Below are 20,246 nucleotides of genomic sequence, written 5' to 3' on the forward strand. Positions count from 1 at the left end.
TTCTAGTGAAGGTTTTAAAAACACAGTGGAATGACATCACAAAGTAGAACAGTGTTTTCAGTTTGAGAAGAGAACTCAGCCTAAATATACAAGATTTGTGTGAATGAAACTAAACCAAACAACATTCTAACGTAGATCAGAAATTGCGTAACATGGGCCCTTAAAATGAACTGTACTGTTTAATGTGGTTGAAACGGATAGTTGCGTTTATGACAAGAACCACATTTTCCACAAAGAAATCCACACCAAAAATGGACCTCTCTCTCTCTTTTCCCCTGTCTTTTTTCATTCATTTTTTTTTCCTTTTTTTAATCTAATCTAACTCTCCAATGGCCCAAGTGAAAATAGGTCAACTCTCAAATGCCACATAAACGCCACGTTAGTGAATCTTCCCTCCACCTGCTACGTAAACACCTGTACGTTTGTTTGCGTGCTTTTTTTCGGATTCTCCGGTTTGAGACCTGAGGGAAGCGGATGCACCTCCCACGCGCTCACATTGGCCGATCCTGTTCCCAAAAGCACGTGCGTAAACTCCTCCTCTGGTGACTTCTCCGGGACAGTTTCCTCCTCCTGATCATATGCGCCGCATGCGTCAGACGTGCTGGATTATTGTTTTTAAATCAGCTCTTTTATGGACTAGTATTTAAGTATTTATCAACATTTAATCAGCATTTAGACCCATGTTTTAAACTAATCTTAACTATTTTGTACCGTGACTCGTTTTGGCAACATCTGTTCGCGTTTGGACCATTTTGCGTAATCGTTTTTAAATCACGGAACTGATTTTAATTAGCAGCGATCTAAGTCTTTTATCGCTTTTAAAATGAACACGAGGCGAGTCATCGTAGAAGAGGAGTAAAAGTTTCCACCTTTCACCTGCAACGCTCTGCCTCGCTCCGTCGGCGGCATGACCCTGGGTTCCGTGTCCGCGTCGGAGAGCTCCTCGGCGGTGAGCTTCTGCGCCTGCTGCGGGGCGAAGATGCTGCCCTACTTCAGCGAGGACGCGGTGGTCAACAAGAACCAGATCAATCAGCTGTAAGTGGGAGAACTGTCTATCTGTGGTTCGCTTCGTTAAAAACACTGAGCTTTGACTTTGATTAACTACTATGCTAACTACTTACTAACTACTACTACTATGAGAGCGAGTAACTCCATTCAAACTTTAACTATAGCCTACTTTTTGGACGCTTCTTGCAACATTACTGTATTATAGTTATATAACGTTGATTTAAAGGAAGTTGATTGTTAGTTTTTGCTCTTATAAGCTTAAAGATACACTGAGTACATTTTCTACTTGTCTCAATGGAGAAGTTAGTGCTTTATGTTGCACAATATGGCATCAAACTCACCTATGTGTTCAATTATCCTAAAAAAATTCATCTACTCGTCTTGGGGGGAGAAAGCTAATCCTTAATGCCAAACTGGAACATTTCGGGAAAAGCAAGAACATCTCTGTATAACAGGTGGCAGACCTCCCACCTGACCACCTGCACCTTTTGTAACAGAATGTTAAAATTATAGGGGTTTTGAGCTATTCTCGGATGAACTGGCAACTGGATGAACTATAGCTCGTTGGAGGTAGGCTAAATGCCAGTTTATGTCACCAAATTGTGAATGTTTGTTGTGCTAACATTGCCTTTTCTAATTCTACCCACTGTTGTTTTAAGAAGCCCTTTTTGTGAATGAGTAGTGAATTACTTTTTCCATTCACGCGCACGCACACAGTAGCTATTTATTTTATTTGGCCGATGAATTGTGTCATCCAAACTCTTGTGGGAACGTATTCTTGAGTAAGAATTTGTAACATCTGTATTTCCGGTGACGTACACGGTTTTGGCGCCGCATAGTGTCCTTCCTTAGACCTAATGCCCCTGTATCAAGTGTGATTCACCTGCTTCGACAGGCGCAGACACCTCCAACCTTGAAGAGCATGTTGTAAAAGATTTTATTAGGAAATATTTACACTGTTTGTCTTGCGATGTGATGCGCTTTGTCTGGATGTGTAACTAGTTGAATTTGACCATATTATAACTAACTATGATAAGCCTATTACTGCAACTATTGGAGGGTTGCCTCCTTTTCTCCTTGTAAACTAACTTTTTTTGTTTGTTTTGCCTGGATCGTTCCACAGTACGGCATTAAACCTTTCCATTTTGTGTTTAGTCAATTACAGATGTTTTTGTGCTAAAATTACCTTGCGCTGGGTCACCTCTCCACTACCTAACTTGGCTTGTCTCTATGGAGATAGTTATGTTTTATGCCATACTGAGGAAAATTCCAGTCAAAGCAGTAATAGCCATGGAAACTAACAGGTTACATAATGCACACTTTGATGGAAAAAATGTCTCTAAATGAAAAATAACAGGAGTATAGCATTAACAAAGGCTTGTACGTAGACCACTGAACTATGGGGTTGTCATATTGGTTGTTTACTGTACTGTTTTGTTTTTGCTGTTACCAACTGAAAGTTTATGGAGCTTTATTCAAATAAACTGGCCGCTGATGTTGGTGTACACATTCAAATGAGTTTCTGTTATTGTTGATAAGAGCACATCAGCAAAGACACTGATCTTTTGCCAGGTCTTGAGCAAAGTGCACGTGATGTCAAAATCATAAACGATATCAAAAGGTTTTACTCTAATGATGTCGAGCAATATTTCTTTCTGTAAGTTGTAAATTGTTGCAATAAATTCAGCAAAATCAGGGTTAATCCACAAAATTGCATTAACTCTTACTCAATTTGTGCTCAGTACCTAGTTGTGCCCTTTTGTCTTTGTGCTCCGGAACACATTATTGCAAAGTGGAGTTGAGGTTTTAAATTGACTGCACCCTGTCTTTGAGGAAATGCTCTTTTTTTTATTGCAAGTTTGCACAAGTTTATTACAACATGTTACCGTAAAACTGGCAAGAACCCATTGTGCGGTAAAAGCCTTCTCATGATAGCATTATTGGTGGATCATTAATCACTCTAGTTTTATTTATTTAACAGAAATGAACAGAGGAACCACCTCATCAAACAGAGCCCCAAGTCATAACTGTTTTACTTTTCTTGGTAGTAGAGAACTTGCAAAGTAAGTTGTAAGAGGGCACAATGTGTAGTATCTTGTTATATCATACTAAACATGAATTCACAGATTACTTGATTTTAATATTAAGGAATAGTGAAAGAATACCTATTCCAATATCACGATGAAAATTAAAAAAACAGGAATGCTTTTTTGTTGCCATGTGGAGTTCTGTGTGTAATCTAGCAGTTGTCCAGGTAGGTTCCATAGTGGTCCATGTAGTCTATGTGCTCTTACACTTCTTATGATACAGCTCAAGATCATTCTAAAGCTATTAAGGAAAGGTTCATTTCTAGGGATGTAACACTAACTGAAATATTGTGATATCGTAATATCATATCATCAAAATTCTCACAATAATATCGTGGACCATCACAATATATTGAATTACAAGTCTCTTTGCTTAAATGAATAGTTATGGTGCAGCAATAGCTAAAAAAGACATAGGGAACTACACAGACCATGATCCTTTGTTCTATTTCAGTGTAGACTACAAGAAGAAATAACAGATCTAAACACTTTTAAGTCTTAATTCTTTGGATTAAGTCTTGTCAAGGCATTTTAAGAGGAAAAAGTAGCATATCGTACTGTGAGATTTGTATCGTGAAAATATCATACCGACAGATTTGGATATTGTTACAGCCCTAATCGTGAGCTTCCCTACCATATCATGAGCTTTCCCATGATATCGCAATAAATATCGTACCGTGAAGTTCATACTGTGACAATATCGTATCGTGAGATTTTCATATCGTTACACCCCTAATCATTTCGGTTCTTTAGTATCGATACATGCTCATGTATCTATATTCAGTACTAGTTTTAGTATTGATTAGGATCTGATTTTCAATACTGATACTGATAAATGTGCACTTTTTAAAGCTACTATTTAAAAATCTGCTGAAAAGTTATATAGTCCATTTTTTAACTTTAATATAAATTGTCAGCTTTCCTATATTTGAACATTTTGTATTTTCAGCATTTTCATTTTCTACCAGCAAGTCTATGAGTCAAGTCTGATGTGATTGGATTATTTGAATTAATTAGAAATTGTACAACTATTCTCATTTTATACAGTTCAAAATGTTCTGATATTCTGACCGTGAATGTGGACTTATCCCCCATCACGTGAACTTTGACCTCTCGTCCTGTGTGCGTGCCTTAGAAGGGGTCACGCATTTGAGTGGAGCCCAAACAGCACCAACTTCAGTCAACCACATACCACACTCTGCTATTCTGAGGGGACAAGGACCAACCAGGACTTCTGCCTTAATTTGGGCAATTCACAAAGTTGAACTGGTATTTGGTAAAGAAGGTTGAGCTGGGTTTGTGGTTCTCAGTCTCTGGTACAGGTATCTGTAGTGGTGTATATATATGCTAGGGCTGTAGTAATTGTAGTCACATGATTATTACTATTGTACATAAGATTTTTGACCAAATAATGGTTGAAATATGGTGACTGAAGGCTGTAAAGTAAGTGTATTTTAGAGCTGTTACTTTATTAGTGTAGTCATTTGGGTTGTGGAGTAAATCAGTTCAGGTCCAGTCATTTGAAATCATCAATTATTAGATTTCTTCAGACTTTCTTAAATTATCAAGAGGTCTGCAACCAATATTCTGTCAGTAAAATCAATTAATAAGAGGGAAAAAACAGTTCTAATCATGCTTTTGACCCAATTCAAATGAGGTATTCTTCTTAAATTCAGCATCTCTGCCCCACTGACCAATACACAGACATATTTCCACATATCATTTTTTGTTATGCCCCCGTTAGACCTACTTAAACCTACTTTAGCCCTAGTAGCCCTTTGCCCTCATTGCACTGACACTTCGAAAGCCAATTTCAAAACTACAGACCAGTGAACTAGGTCAAAAGTATCCCACATTCACTACAGTTCAAGCCAGTGGTGCAGTTTAAATGTCTTGTGATTCAGACCAAAACTATGTGGCACCAACCGAGTTGTGATTCTAGACACGCAGAGTAAACCACTGACCTATATCTGCCTGCTGTGCCATTGAGCAAGGCACTTGAGCACTTGAGTCTGTCACATTTCAGCCTTATCAGACAGCACAACAGAAGGACTGGCTGGAAAATTATTAGGAAAGTTTTAGATGCTATTTAGTAACAGGTAGTACTTAGATCCACCCAATGCCCCTACAGGCTTGTAATTACATTTTGAAACACTAGTTAAATATTAGAAGTCTCAGTCTGTAATCTACAATGTACACAAATATTACAGGATTACGGAAAAGCCTATTGAGCTGTGACCTAGACATTTGTCATAATTCAAAGAAAAAAAAGTATCATAAATTGTATATATGTTTATTTATTGGAATTTAAATGACAGCAATGAGATGATATATTTGCAATTCATGTGAAATTACTTTTAAAAAACACATGGTTTTAGAAACATCTCTTTGTTTTTTTATTTGACAGATTACACTGCAGCTTTTTAAGCATAATTGAATATGAGGACCACAGACAGATGGTCAGTCCATCAATTCAGTACAGTAGGGTCATTCAGGACTCATGACTATTATCTATTACAAAATGCTCTACCTTTTTAATATGGCTTGAAACATTAATTTTAGGGTTATATCACTATCCAATGTGATGTCATTGAATTTATAGTGGTAGAATTACTTAAATTTGCAATAAAAAGATCTGCTCATTATCATTTGGGTCAACAAATATTGCTCTGAGGGCTGCATTTGGCCCGCAGACCATAGTTTGCACATTTGTGTTTTAAGTTTTCCACAACTAGTTTTGCAGCTATTGGTTGTTTACTTAAACTTGATGAAGGCATACATGATATTCAAATTCTGCATATTCTGGATAAAATATTATACCTTCCACTATTTAGAATCCAACCCAATACTTATAAAAAATGTATTTGTTGTAGTCATAGTTCCAGTCCAATATTGAACTAAACTAGTTGTTAGTAGTTCAGTTGACCATAGCTGTATAATCTCAATGTCAGCTGATTGTTCTTAATATTTGCTAACCCATTTTGTCTGTCCACGCGCCCTGCAGCGGTTGATGTTGGGGCTATCTTTAGTTTGACCTGGCATAACTCCTGTAGTTTTATCAGTGCTGGCCCTGTTCTGCTTAAAGCTCCTCTCAGATCTATGGCACTTTTACTTTTCCCAACAATGTACTTCAAACTCCAGTGAGTGCGGGAAAACAAAATTAGCTTCCACTGACTGTTCTGAAGTATTTTTGTCCTCACCTGATTTTAAAATGAACGCACACCTGCTTAAATAGGTCACCCTTATGTTTCTCTGTTATTTTGTTTTGGATTTTTAGGTGACCATAACAGTGAAGATGGGGTACTGTAAATATGGGTTAAAAGCAGGTATTAGGTTTGATTGTTGTTGTCAAAATATGCAGCAATTCTTCTCTGGGGTCAATATTTATCATTGTAGATGGACATTTTTGGTTATTTTTTGTATTGTGTCCAAGTTGAATTGATTTATTTTTTGCAGTTCAACTAAATTTGACAATATTGTACTTTTAGACTTGTTTTTCAAATTCAGATTTATGACTTTTTTTCAGTATTATCTTTATCGCACTTGAAAATTTGTTATCGTTTCAGACCTAGTTGGAAGATTTCTTTCAATAAGTTCAAGAAAGCAGGACCAAATTTTAAAGCTGATTATAGGAATATTAATTATGATACTCAGTTATAAAATACTAGTTATGATGGTTGAATCCACTGTTTCATCCTAGTTTTTGTACAGTGCTTTGCTTTCTAGGGATGCCATTTTGAATATTAGTTTCATGATTATTATGAGAAGAAATGCCACAATTTTACTTTTTTTAAGCATTCTTTATTTGACCTCCACTCCTCATGAACGCAAACTTGTAAATGTGACATTACCAGTCAGATAAAAATGCACTTATTTTGTTATTTTGTTTATCTTTTGGTTCATATACTTTGTAATTATGATTAATCTTCACATCCTAGCTCTCCTCCTTCTGTTTCTGTCCCTCTCTCTCTCACACACATTTTCCATAACAGCATGGGCCCTTTTCTGAACCTCTACCATACCCCCAAACATCCCCCAGCGCCCGTGCTAACCTTGTATCTTTCCCTTTAGCTGTATTAGTCTCTTACTGCTGCACTATATTTAACCAACTCTGCTCCTTATATGGTCACTGCCGGGGAGGGGGGTCACCCAGTTATTTGTGCCGTGTGCAAAGGGGTCCTTACATAGTACTGATTGTGTCTGACTGTTGCCCTACCATGTACCCAGCTCATCCCTCTTGCCCAAAAGCACAGAGGCAGCTTAAGGCCAAGAGATGACCCTCCCACTCGTATACTGTCATACTATCTCTGTCCTTCTTCGATTACGATATTTATAAATAAAGCTTTCTACTGTAGCATTCTAATTTAATGTTACATAAAATAAGTAATAAGTAAGCTCTAATGTAGAAATATTTGAAGTTACAGGCCTTGAGCTCTTGGGTTAAAAAGTCCATCCAAGCTCCAACCAAACATACAATTTGGCAACCAAGTAACAGAGTGGAAAACTCATCTTTTTCTTTTGGATTTAAAGGTTCACTATGTAACTTTTCTGGGTGTTGGCATGTTTCCATAGAGAAGTTGTTGCTTTTCCTGGAAATGAACTCATCTGTGCGTCTGTTGGACATCCTCATTTTAGTGAATAAGCGTGATTCATTTTTGTAGTGTAATAATTGAGAATTGTGCGTCATCTTGAAAAATGCTGATGCATATCCCTAAAGTCTGTGTCATTTTAACCACCAATCTGAACATTGCGACTGCATATTTAACCCTTTTTTTCTAACAATGTGCAGAATTATAGTTGTTGAAGTCCTGATTTAAAACTAAAGCTTGTACTATGTACAGTAATTCAGCTGAGCCTGTCTGAATGCTCTCTATGAATAGACCTCACTTTTAAAGGTCTCGTGTATGTTTAGCCTGTCTATTTGAGCTCGTGTCTTGTGCTGTTTCTCAGCTGCAGGAGTATCAGAGTATCTCTGGTGTTTGCTGCCGGCACATGCACTGTACTCCATGTTGGATTCTTGAGCAGAGCATTGGATTATATTACAGATGACATTGTACAGTAGCACTGCTATACATGGTCACTGCCAACCACACTGGCCCATGCGGGAATATAGTGGGCAGTGGACAGAGGACACCCAGTGCCCCATAAAATACAGCCTTTTATATTAAAAATGTTATCACGAAAAGTATGTCAAGCTACACGCTATGTGCACCATTAATATAAAGCGTTTAGAATCACTGACAATGTAACATTTCTGGTGGATGGTTCACCACCTTCTTGTCCAAAGCAATAAAATCTCCATGGAGACAAGCAGGTAGCATACTCGAAAGTTTATGCTGTGCACCTTTATTTACATAAATGTATTGCATTCTTTAATAATTAAATATTGTAAGATAAGATATTGTATTTCTACTTCAAAAATCCAAAATTTGCCAAAGTCTGCTGTACCAAGGCAGTCCTGGGAAGTGGGACAGCAGACATGTCCTGCCTGTAAAGAGGAAGAGGATGTGGCGGGGTCAGGAGGACTTGGGAAATAGCCTCAGCATGTTTTTGTTTTGGAGATGTAGACTTTTTTCTTTCTGCTCCTCTGGTTCATCATCAATGTCAGCAGAATTTCAGGAGGGCGGATTGAAGGACGGACAGATGAAGTTACAGCAAAAGCAGATGACAGAGAGGCTAATGGGCCGACGGAGCTGGAGATTTGTGAAACCAAAGAAGTGTGGACGCTGTGAACTGTGCGGGTTCAGGGAGGACAGGCTGTTGCTAGGGTCCTGACAAAGACTGAGTGGGCAGGTTATATCAAACTAGGTTAGCATTTTCAAATGAATATACAGAATATAAAAAATTATAATATTGCAAATTTGATTGATTTACTGTGTATTGTCTTTTTTTTTTTTTTTTAAGAAAGGCTGGTAGATTTTTTTTTGTCCCATAAAAAAAAAAAATTAAGTTGGGTTGTCTATATTAATTCTCTGTACTTAAACAATTCAGACCTTTTGACCTTTTTGTTAATTATTGCAATTCAACACAATAAAATAGTCACATTTCTTTCCAAAGTTTGATCTCTTTCCAGATCACCTGCTTTTAATGACGTGTGTTGTGCTGAACATGTCTTAATTAAAATTTAATTAAAGACACAGCCCTAAACTAAATGCTTATTAAGACTTTTTTCTTTCCAACCACACCAGACACAACAGCACTATCTCAGCATCAGTATTTACCTTTTCATATTTTCATGCTCGTCGGAGATCACGTTGCGTCTTTCTTGCGTGTCACTCTTGCTTTCGTCAGCTCCTTCACAACGCTCACACCCAGAGGCTATAAAACCGCCTTTATAATGAAGATGCATTATGATTAACCTGAGCCACCTCCCAGTATTTCCTCTGTTTTGGTTTATTTTTAACACCAGGGATCTCTCTGTTTACTGTTTATTTTGTACTGCTTGTACTTAGCGCTTTGACCATGTTACCTTTTTAGGGTGAGGTGCAGTATAATTAAGAACTAGGACGGTGTCATATGAACCTGGGAACGGGAATATTTCTCCTAATATTTACCAAGGCCTACAAATTGACTTGGCAACCCGGCAACCACACTGTCAGCGTCATTACTTCCTGTCCAGTTTTGTCTCTGAGGTTTTTGCCGAGTCACGCTGAAAAGAATAAATATTTAAAGATCAGGCATTAAAAACTTAGTAGTCTTTATTTTAAAACATTTTTGAGTAAAAGTGACTGTGTTGCCGTGTAAAAAGCCATAAATAAAGACTCCATTATCTTGCATGGCATACAGTTTCTTGCTTTTCATTTCTTGCTTTTCATTTTTGTATGTGCTTGGTCCTAGTTTGATCCTGGCTTAGTCCTGATTTCTAACTTGGTTTAGTCCTGTTCCAGTCTAGTCTAGTTTAGTCCTGTTTAGTTCAGAGTTTAGTCCCAGTTTAGTCTCAGTTTTGATGTGTTTAAGTTTGAAAAATAAGACTATGTCCTCATCAGCTCCTCATCATTGACCTCTCCTCGGTCACATGTCTCAAATTGCTTCTCCTGCCTGTATAGATCAGGCCTCTAAACCTGTTTTAATGTCATTTACTGTGGCTGTAGGTTACTGTGTCACCACGAGAAGCCTGGACAAAATGTCAGTCTTTCGCTCTCATGCAAACCTCACAGTGGCTCTTCTCTTCATTCAGACAGATCGTGTTTTATGATGAGTCCTCCTGAGGGCAGCTTCAGTCACACATAATCAGATTTACTGCTAGAGAAGCCGTGGACCACACAGTATATGACAAGACCATTTTGCTTCTTCATTGCAAAGAAATATGACTACTTTGTGTTAGAGTGTTTTTTTTTTCATATGTTTTAATAATCCGTTAAAATATGCTTGGTTTGGTTGGTTGACTGATTATTACTCTACTCTGAGTGATTGACAAGTGGACTGCACCAATCACAATTAAGTGTGAACTCTCAGAAAAAGCTGATGACAATATGCATTCACTATATGTTTGTAAATTGTGATTTGGTTTCTATAAAAAAAAATACAAGATAATTTTCTGGCATACTGATCATCTCTACAAAAAGTGCCCAGTAACAATAATCAAGCCAAGCATTGTAAATAAGACAAATATGTATGTGATTTTTTTATTGCAAGAAAATGTGAAAAAGTAGTAGTTTTGAACAATTAATCTGTGCCATTTTCAAAAGACTTGTTATAGTGTTTACATTATAGAGAAAGATTCGTGCACTTTTTATCAGAGCTGTCACATTGACATGGTTTACCCTTTTTGGATACATTTGAGATTTCTTTTTAAGTATTTTTACAGTTCCTCATTTTATATCTCTGGTCAGCCTTGCCTTTCTGTTGTAATTTTGTCCAGACTGATCACATTTGTACAGTTACTTCACTGTATATAATATTTACTTAATCCATCTCTTATCTGGGTTCAAAAATGCCAGAGGAGTTTCCTTATCAAACTGTCCCCCCTCTTCCTCCTCCTTCTCCTCCTCCTCCTCCCCCTCCTCCTCCTTCTCCTCCTCTTCGGGCAGCTGCTGTTGTGATTAGCCCAGATGTGCCGGAGCAGAGGACATACAGTTCAGATGTTGTTTTGTTCTGATTTGGGGAGAGCGGCTGTGCACCAAATGAATAGAGCATTGTGAGAGTGACATAAGCCCATCACAACGTGCTCAGAAGGGGCGGAGAGAAAGTTTGGCAGCAAAGAGAGCAATTGTATTTGATTTATTGTGGAAAAAATAGATGTAAAAGTCACGTACAACTAGATGTGGTCATAATTACTATGGTCACTTTAAAGTGCTATTGCTCATAAGGTAAAGTAATAGGAAGTACACAATATAAAGCATAACATTTTATTTTGAAAGAATCTGATAGAAAGTCCTGATTTATTGGTGTGCTATGTAACTATGCGCTATCTGGAGGGTTGTTTGCCACCTGCGTTTCTCCATGTAGGTGCGATTGGAATGTTCCACAGTATGGTATTAAATTTTCTTTATCTATCATTTATTCAAGTGTATTGCTAAAAATACACAAAAAATCATGCATTCTTACAATAAACGGCCTCTCCTCTCCACAGTTCTGACCTGTAACTTGTGTTGGAAAGGAAAGTTTAGTGCTATACTGCATGTTCCAGGCAAAGCGATAAAATCTCCATGGCGACATGCAAGTGGCATGGGTTTGTTCATGGCCGATGCTGATACAGATTGTTTGGAATCCAGAGCAACCGATTGCCGCCAAGCTCTGCTGATATTTTTTGGCCAATATGTAGGGCCGGTTTAGATTATTTTCCCTAAATTATATAATTTAAGTTTACTACATACTCATTCACAACCTGTTTGAATACAAACTGGATAAGACAGCAGTGTAGTCACATTTTGTGCAGTGTCTGTTTCGCACTAAAGTGTTCAAAGCTTTAGGCATATTCTTTAAGCAGCTGGTTGGCTCAAATAAAATCTTGGCCTCTTTTGGAGATTGAAAGCCGATAGTCGATTTGCTACAAAGTGCAAATATTGGTCCGATATATCGGCCAACCGTTACTTCATCTATCTCTAACTTTTAAAGTTGAATTGCAGTTTAATTGACTCATTGTTTCCTGACATGTGGTAAAGTACAATAATAATCTAAAGAGATTAAACATTAAAAGATAAGAGTTCTACATTTGGAAAATTGCAATTTGAATCAGTGCACAAATGGAACAACGAATGCATCATTTGAAGCGTGTATCAATCAATCTGTCATCTTTAACTGATTATGAAACATGAAGTCATAAACTCTTGTTGACAAATTCAATTATTCCATTATACATTAGGACAGATCTGATAAGTAGGACTGGATTCCTCTTACTCATGTTGGTGGTTTGTTCTTTGTCTTTCAGCATCAGTGAGAGTTTCCTGACAGTTAAAGGGGCGGCGCTCTTTCTGCCCCGTGGCAACAGTCCCACGCCAAACTCCACCCCTCGCCTCAGCCAGCGCCGCAACAAGCACACAGGTAACCACACGTCCAGAAGTTAGGATAGATACATATGTTGTGATGAGTGCTGGAAGTTTGATCAAAAGATTTGTTCTATAGGATCAACCGTAGGAAAAATGTGTCTTTGGTTCACCTTCACATGACACAACAATCAAAACTTCAATATAATATAAAACGAAGTCTGCTGTATAGAAGGCTGCACTTCATTAGTACTTGGATAAAAAAGTAACTGTACAGTACTTGGAAGTTATGTGGAAGTCATTTTACCATTTTGAATTGTCTCAAACTGTAGAGCAGGGTCTTATAAACGTGTTAACTTCGCAGTTTAAACCTCTACAAACATGGTCTGTATTGCGTGTCATTCTTCTACAATTTATATATATATATATATATATATATATATATATATATATATATATATATATATAGACAACAAAAAAATGTAAAACAAAACCCCTCCCATGCCCTTCCCCTATCTTCACACACTCAACAAGTTCCTGTTATTTTTTTTTTTTAAGTTAATCCTCCTATTTTAAAATATACACTGATATCTTTTAAATCTTGAATTGCACACCCAGTCACTGTACGCTCTCTCTCTTGTGTTAGTTTAACAATTCATATTTTCAGTCTTCTCCCACCATGGGCAGAAACAGTTTCATGTTGGCACTACCCACCCACAGCTGGTACTTCTCACAACATGTCTCTTCGTCTCGTGACTTTGAACTCCAGAAACAAGCCTCCTCAGATACCTCAGGATTAAACTCACACTCCCTAATTTTAATGAACACAAACCCATCACTGTTAACAGCTGCTGCTCACAAACGAACAGATAAGTCATCATATTTAGTCAGGCCAACCAGATTTTTGTTAAACATATTCCGTTTTATACAAATAAAACTATATCAGTTTCTTATCAAAATGATCTATTCTGACCAACTTCAGCTATTCCTTTAGTACATACCCATAAACATGAACTCATAACACTTTTCATTTAAGCAGTGTACAATGTATGTTTCTATTTACACTACATAGATCAAATTGTACTTAACTGACTATGATGAGTTTGTCTGGAAACCTGCATTTCTGCACTTAACCTACACCAATTCTCTAACTAAAGAATTACTAAGAACAAATTTTTCATTGTAATGGAGCTCAACAGTAACCGCCCACTCCCTGTTTCCAAAAGTAAATTCTTCATAAATTTTTCCCATAGACTTTCCAAAAAAAAAAGAAAAATCAAAGTTTGAAAGCTTGTACAGGACTAATGAGCTATGTGGTGATGAGCACAAAACCTGTAATTTTACTTTAAATCTGGTTCTGAAACTTTACAAACTGTAAAATTATTAAAACATTTTTGTAGAATCTTGTGTATTAAATGTACTTTTTGGACTTAAAACAATTATTATGGATATTAGTTAGCGTGCTTGGTCAGTTGCTTAGTCTCCGCGATGACTTTGAACTCTTAATTATTTAACTTTTTGAAAAGTCTATGGTAAAAATGTATAGAAAATTTACGAACCCCGGTTGAGCCCTGCATTTATTGACTTATGGGACTGTATTTAATCCTTGTTGCTTCTTATGTTATGTATAAATCTCTCTGCATTTTACTAATTCAAAGTCATATGAATTAATGTTGTCTTCTCTTCTTCCTAGTAACGTAAACGGCAGTTAATTGTACCTATTAAATGAGCTATGCACTGACTATAGAACTTAATCCCAGTTAGTTTGATGTTCCTTGTTGCTTCCCTGACTAAAATACATACAAGTTAATTGGTTTGGGAGTTACTGACCTAAATATACATTGTGGTCTTTCAACTAATGCCCTTAATGCAACGTGGCTTTTAAAAAAATAAACAATAGCAGCATGTCACTCAACAGCGGGTTTTAAATTGCCTGTCTAAACAAGTATTGGAAAGTACTATCAAATACATGTGATGGTTCTTTGTAAATACACGAAAGGTGATATTGGGTTAGTGGTGTGAACAGGAGGTGAAACTTGCCTCTGGTCAAATGAAATAGTATCCAGGATCTTACATGAGCAGGTATTGTTGCCTAAAATAAGCTGAAACTCAATGATTATGTGCTTCTATTTCAAACCAGGTGACCTCCAAAAACATCTCCAGACCATGTTCACTGTGCTGAGGCCGGAGGACACGATACGACTGGTTAGTAACACACAAAAATAGTACATAACAACATAGTATCGTTTTTACCTATTCAGTTTCATTAATTTCCACTGACTAAAAGGTGTATTATTTGACTTCAGCTAGTCTCCATGGAGATGTTGATACTTTGCCTAGAATGATCCCCATTATGGCATTAAACTTATCTAATATCTCCATGGAAACCAGCCACTCACAGTAATAAGTAGTAGTAAGAAGTAACACCTGGATTTTGAACAAATATACAGTAAGTTTAGTTTAATGCCATACTGTGGAGCATTCCAAGCAAAACTGTGACAAGCAGCTCTAATATCTTGTATTTTTTTAAGCTGAATGTTTTATTATTGCTCAAAATACCTTGAAAAAAACTGACCTTGACACCTCACCACAGATCTAACCTGTAACTTGGCCTTTTTGTGTCACCTGCTTATCTCGATGGAACTTTGAAAAACTGTGACAAATGAGTAAAATCTAAACAAGAATTTGTTTAAGAAATTTAAGAATGAAGTTTTTTGTCAGCTTATCACTTATCCTAAATTTAAATGTCTCTGTTTGTTTGTGTGTAACAGGCTGTCCGTCTGGAGAGTGCCTTCCCTCAGGTCACACGTTACATGGTGGTCGTCTCCACCAACGGTCGCCAGGACACAGAGGAGAGCATTGTACTGGGCATGGACTTTGTCTCGTCCGATAGGTCAGTACCACAGGAACTGGACAGGAGGGGGCTGGGGGATAAGAACAAGTAATGATAAAGAAGAAATACTGTATCTACACAGCAGGAGTTTTGCTATCGTACTTCAAAATGTGGTATAGTTAGCAGTTGCTATGGAAGAAATCCTCAATAAAATATTTTTGGAGCAAAGGTATAAAATGTGCAACTTAAAACCACTTTTGATATTTGCTACTGCTCAGTTAAAATTACTACCATAACTAGTTCTATGATTAATTTCAGCTTTACTTTTTTACTGCTGCTACTACTATTATATTCCTGGTAATGGTGATTTTACTTAAAATACTATTTAAAGGAGTGTAGAACAATACACCATTGCTGTTGCTTATTGCTTACAGTGGGACCAAATACTTATTTTTAGAGAGATTAAAACAGTGTTTACTTAAACATAACTTATTTTTCTCCAACTTGCTGGCAACTCAAATGAATGCATAAGTTCTGTTTCTAGTTATAGCACAAACATCTTGCAGAAATGACCCGTATGAGTGTTACAGAGCTGAGACACAGCGGGTGGAAAGTGCATGTCCTTGTTTTGTTGTATTGTCTGACCCTCTCTCCTCTCTCCCTCCTGTTTCTCCCTCCTCTGCCCCCTCTCTCTCTCTCTCTCTTTCTCTCCCTCCTCTTTCTCCCTCTTATCTCTCCTTCTCTCTCCATTCCTCTCTGCAGCTGCTGCTCTGTGGGCCTGGTACTGCCTCTGTGGAGTGACACCATGATCCACCTGGATGGAGACGGGTAAGACTAAGGGCGGTTTCTCTTATGTTTTGGCTGTTTTACAAATGCAAGCAAAGTTGGTTTTATTCACTTGTTATAGTAATATAAGAAATGTCTTTAAATCCAAAAAATTCAGTACTACTTTTGACATATTTTGCTGTTAATCAGTAAAATTAGCCATCATATCTTGAAAAATGCACACATGCATACTTTAATTTCATAAAAGGTACTCCTTCCTTTTTATATTTGCTTTGCTGCAAACCTATTTCTCAAATAATACAACCTGTGATCGTCTAATCATTTTAGGAATGAATAGTCTTTTTTTTACCTTTTTCCAGAGCAAAATAATTTTTATTCTAGACTTGCACTGAAAACAGTCCTCCATATCACCCCATGTTTTTTCACGCCTAAATTATTAATCTGTTCTGTCACTTTTGGATGCATTCACACTTGTCTTTGTATGGACCTAAGTGAAATCATTTGAATCCTGATATGTATTTGGTTTGGTGCTTCTCTAATCTTTATTCTTGGTCTAGTTTCAGAATTAGTTCTGATGTAGTCCCAATAATGTGGTGATTGTACTAATGTGAATGCTGCTTTAAGGTTCTTAAGTTTGAAACTTAAAATCACTCCATTATTCTATGTACCTTTTGTGTAAAATGAATGCAGGTTTTTTTTGTTTGTTTTGTTTTCACAGCTGACATACATTTTAGCACTGCTCTTGTAGTTCATACGCCACACCTTCCTCCTACTTCCTCCCTCGGGATGTGCACTGACACCCTCACTTAGACCTGTTTATTTTGCTTTTTAATAAATGGACTTCAGCCCTTTCTTAGTCTCTTTTCTCTCTTCTTTTGCAGTGGTTTTAGCGTTTCTACGGTCAACAGGGTTCATGTCTTCAAGCCAGTTTCTGTCCAAGCCATGTGGTGAGTTTATTGTTCTTTGTGTGATACTGACCCAAAGGCAATGAAATAGAAACCACCTTTATTTCAGTACTTATGTCCATGGATTTTTTTTTTTTTATTTTGCCGGGAATGTTCTCAGTTTGGCCTTAAACTTTTCTGTAGCATTCTTTCTTTGAGCGGGGTGTCCTCTCCACAGATCTGACCTGTTACTTGGTCTGGAGGCACCGCCTGTTTGTCTCCATGGAAATAAAGAAGTTTAATGTTTCATATTGTGAAACATTCCAGGCGACATAATGTCTCCAATAAGGCAGTTAGAGAGCACCTTTAAGCTTGTTAGTTCTTGCTTCATTGTACTTCTGTTTAGTACCTAAACATTGATCTGAACTAGAACTTGTAAATATGTTGCATATCTAAAAATTCTCTGAAATTATCAAAATGATCATTTCCTCGCAACATTTTTCCCTTTAGGTCCGCCTTGCAGTCCCTCCACAAAGCCTGTGAAGTTGCCCGTTGCCATAACTACTACCCCGGGAGCCTGTTCCTCACCTGGGTCAGTTACTACCAGAGCCGGATCTCCTCCAGCCAGGTCTGCGTCAATGAGTGGAACGCCATGCAGGACGTGGAGTCTCACCGCGCCTCCTCCCCCATCCTCTTCACTGACCTGTAAGTACCACAGCACCCCTAGTGAACAGTGTTGTAGAATAAAAAAAGAAGCCCAAGAAGCTGGAGAAAAAATTTTTTTAGTGATAGTTTTGTCCATTCTAGTTTAGTGCAGTCCAGTCCGGTTATGCTTCCATTGTAAGGAGTATTATAGCTCTGATGACATAGGCCAAGCTCTCGGGCTATTTCAGTTTATTCTTGAATAGACGGATACAGTATGTAGGGACGTAAGAATAAAGTGGGAAATTGTCAGGTCCTTTGCCAAAATGCATTGTTTTGTTCGAGCGACATGCTAACAGAGGGAAAGTTACATGGGCTATGGCAGTGTATTTATTATACAACATTTTGCATGGCAAAAGAAACATCTAAAAGTGAAATAACTGTCTGACAGTCAGCACCAAATGAGCATTTCACAGACTTCTAGGCTCAAAAACACTCTTTCCCCAGCCGTGTTTTGTTGACATTATCTGAGACAGGTGCTGAGCATTTATGAAAAACATCACTGCATCTGCAGTGGTAATACTAAGACCTCCCTAATACAAATAAACCAGATTCACAGAAAAACAGTTCATAGAAGTTATTTAGCTTTTTCCACAAATGAGATGTCCTCAACACCATTAGCTAAGACTTTCCCATGGGTCAACTGCTCCACTGCAAAAACTCCACTGCCCAAATACAGAAAGACAATTATTAAGGGTTTTTTTTGTTAAAAATGCAATATGTAACCTTTCTGGTGGGTGATTTGCCAACATTTTGCCACGTTATTCCTTTACCTGGAATTTTCCGCAGTATGGCATTCAGTTTTGAACTGATTATATAATTATAATATAATTGATTATATTACAGGTGATTTTATTTCTCAAAAAATCCTTGACAAACCTGCATTCTTACTGGGAGTGGGCTTGCCTCTCTCCAAATCACAAGTGCTTGACTCTGTGGGAGATGGATGAGTGTAATGCCATACTGTGGAACATTCCAGGCAAAATAATAAAATCTCAGAGGAGACAAACATTGTACCTTTTATAAAATAGAAATTTTGATATAGATTTATATTTAGAGAGATATTTTTCTATTCATATTTTGTACTTGCTTGTACTTCACAGGAGGTTTTATACTTATAGCACACTTGAAGGAAGGTCACATGTCCCTAGGGCCTGAGAACAAAAGCATATTCTCCAGCTCAGAAAGTCCATGCCAGTCTAAGTTAATATTGGACATAGTTGGACATAGATGGCTTTGTAGTTAGAGAAACATTAAGTTGTCAAGAAATCCCAAAAGATTCGTGTAGAAAGTCCAGGGAATGACGCAGAACGGTGGATTTATGTCTTTGCTAACAGCAGGGAAATTCCCCTAGCGGCTGCAGGCTGGGTCACGTGGGCCTGCTACCTATTTGTAGTGTCTCTGGAGAAGGCCCTGGGGTCCGAAATAGCTGGGGCCTGAGCTGGCTTGATTTACGCTTGGAAAAAGGGAGACAGGGAGACAAATAGGGAGAGAGAAAGATTGATATTAGGATGGGCCAAGACAGGTGAAGGTGAAGAAGGAAGCACACATTTATTATGAGCTATGAACCTGTTCTTTAATACCACTTTAAAGTGGCAGTGCATAAATTTCCGGGGTAGCATGTTACCTGCTTGATTCCATGGAAATAAAAAGATGATGATTAAAAATTAAAACCATACTTGACAACATTCTCCATGATAGATATGTTTTATGTCTTATTTTGGAATAATATAGCCAAAGGAACTACATTTCCATGAAGATAAGCAGAATATAAATAAGAGTCAGGTTTGTGGAGATGCAAGCCTACTCACAGAAATGGTGCATGTTTTTGTTAGTCGGTGCAATAAACCCATCCAAAATAAAAAATAAAACACTAAATTTTATTTTTGTTTATTTAAGTAGCATTTCTCGTTAAAGGGAAGACATAAAGCGTTATTACGGTATCTTTTTATTATGATTGGAACTGGTTTCACATTACTAATAAAAACTTGGATTACAAAAAAATAACATGAGGAAGGGCATCCAGTTTAAATTCTGCATTTCTGCATATTGTACAGTATATGAGGCAAATTGTTTACTTTGCTGATGCTGATCACTATGCCTGTCACGATAACAAATATTGACGCACATTTTGTTGTTTGTGTTAGAGGCATAAAGTAGTTTCTATAGCAGTAGTAGAAGTAGTAATAAAACAGGTTAATCCCAGTGAACCATTTTTATATAAACAGTATCACAGCATTAACCAATAATTAACCATAGAAGTTACTTATTAAATCCTCTACAGCTGAAATCGTATTATATTACAACCAAAATAACAACAGTCTCCGTATCATTGCAAAGAAAATGTTCTGGTAAAAATGGTGTTTTAATGGAATCACTGAAAAAACATAGAAACTCATTCAGGTTTAACCTTTATGAATTATAATTTATTTTTTTTTTTTTGTATTTTATTTTTATCCCATTGTCCAAATTTATGTCTGAAATAATGAATTGGCAGTGACTGTTTTGTCTGCTGTAAACA

At 37.2% G+C, this 20,246-nt stretch overlaps 1 protein-coding gene across 2 annotated transcripts in view; it reads left to right on the forward strand.

Moving 5' to 3' along the window:
- The window catches only part of ssh2a (slingshot protein phosphatase 2a), a 55,499-nt gene that overhangs the window by 26,670 nt on the left and 8,583 nt on the right, over positions 1-20,246 (forward strand). Inside the window, exons 1-7 of one of the 2 annotated variants that reach the window (XM_055167018.1) lie at positions 566-1,035; positions 12,466-12,578; positions 14,661-14,725; positions 15,292-15,413; positions 16,116-16,181; positions 17,021-17,086; positions 17,534-17,728. In XM_055167018.1, the coding sequence (XP_055022993.1) occupies positions 908-1,035; positions 12,466-12,578; positions 14,661-14,725; positions 15,292-15,413; positions 16,116-16,181; positions 17,021-17,086; positions 17,534-17,728 (755 nt within the window). In that variant the 5' untranslated portion in view covers positions 566-907. Of the gene's footprint in view, positions 1-565; positions 1,036-12,465; positions 12,579-14,660; positions 14,726-15,291; positions 15,414-16,115; positions 16,182-17,020; positions 17,087-17,533; positions 17,729-20,246 lie in introns of those variants that run through there. The other variant, XM_020923977.2, reaches the window with a different exon arrangement.

This window comes from Boleophthalmus pectinirostris, unplaced genomic scaffold (assembly GCF_026225935.1).
Source record: "Boleophthalmus pectinirostris isolate CB_2022bp ecotype Guang Dong unplaced genomic scaffold, ASM2622593v1 HiC_scaffold_9, whole genome shotgun sequence".
Taxonomy (NCBI): domain Eukaryota; kingdom Metazoa; phylum Chordata; class Actinopteri; order Gobiiformes; family Gobiidae; genus Boleophthalmus; species Boleophthalmus pectinirostris.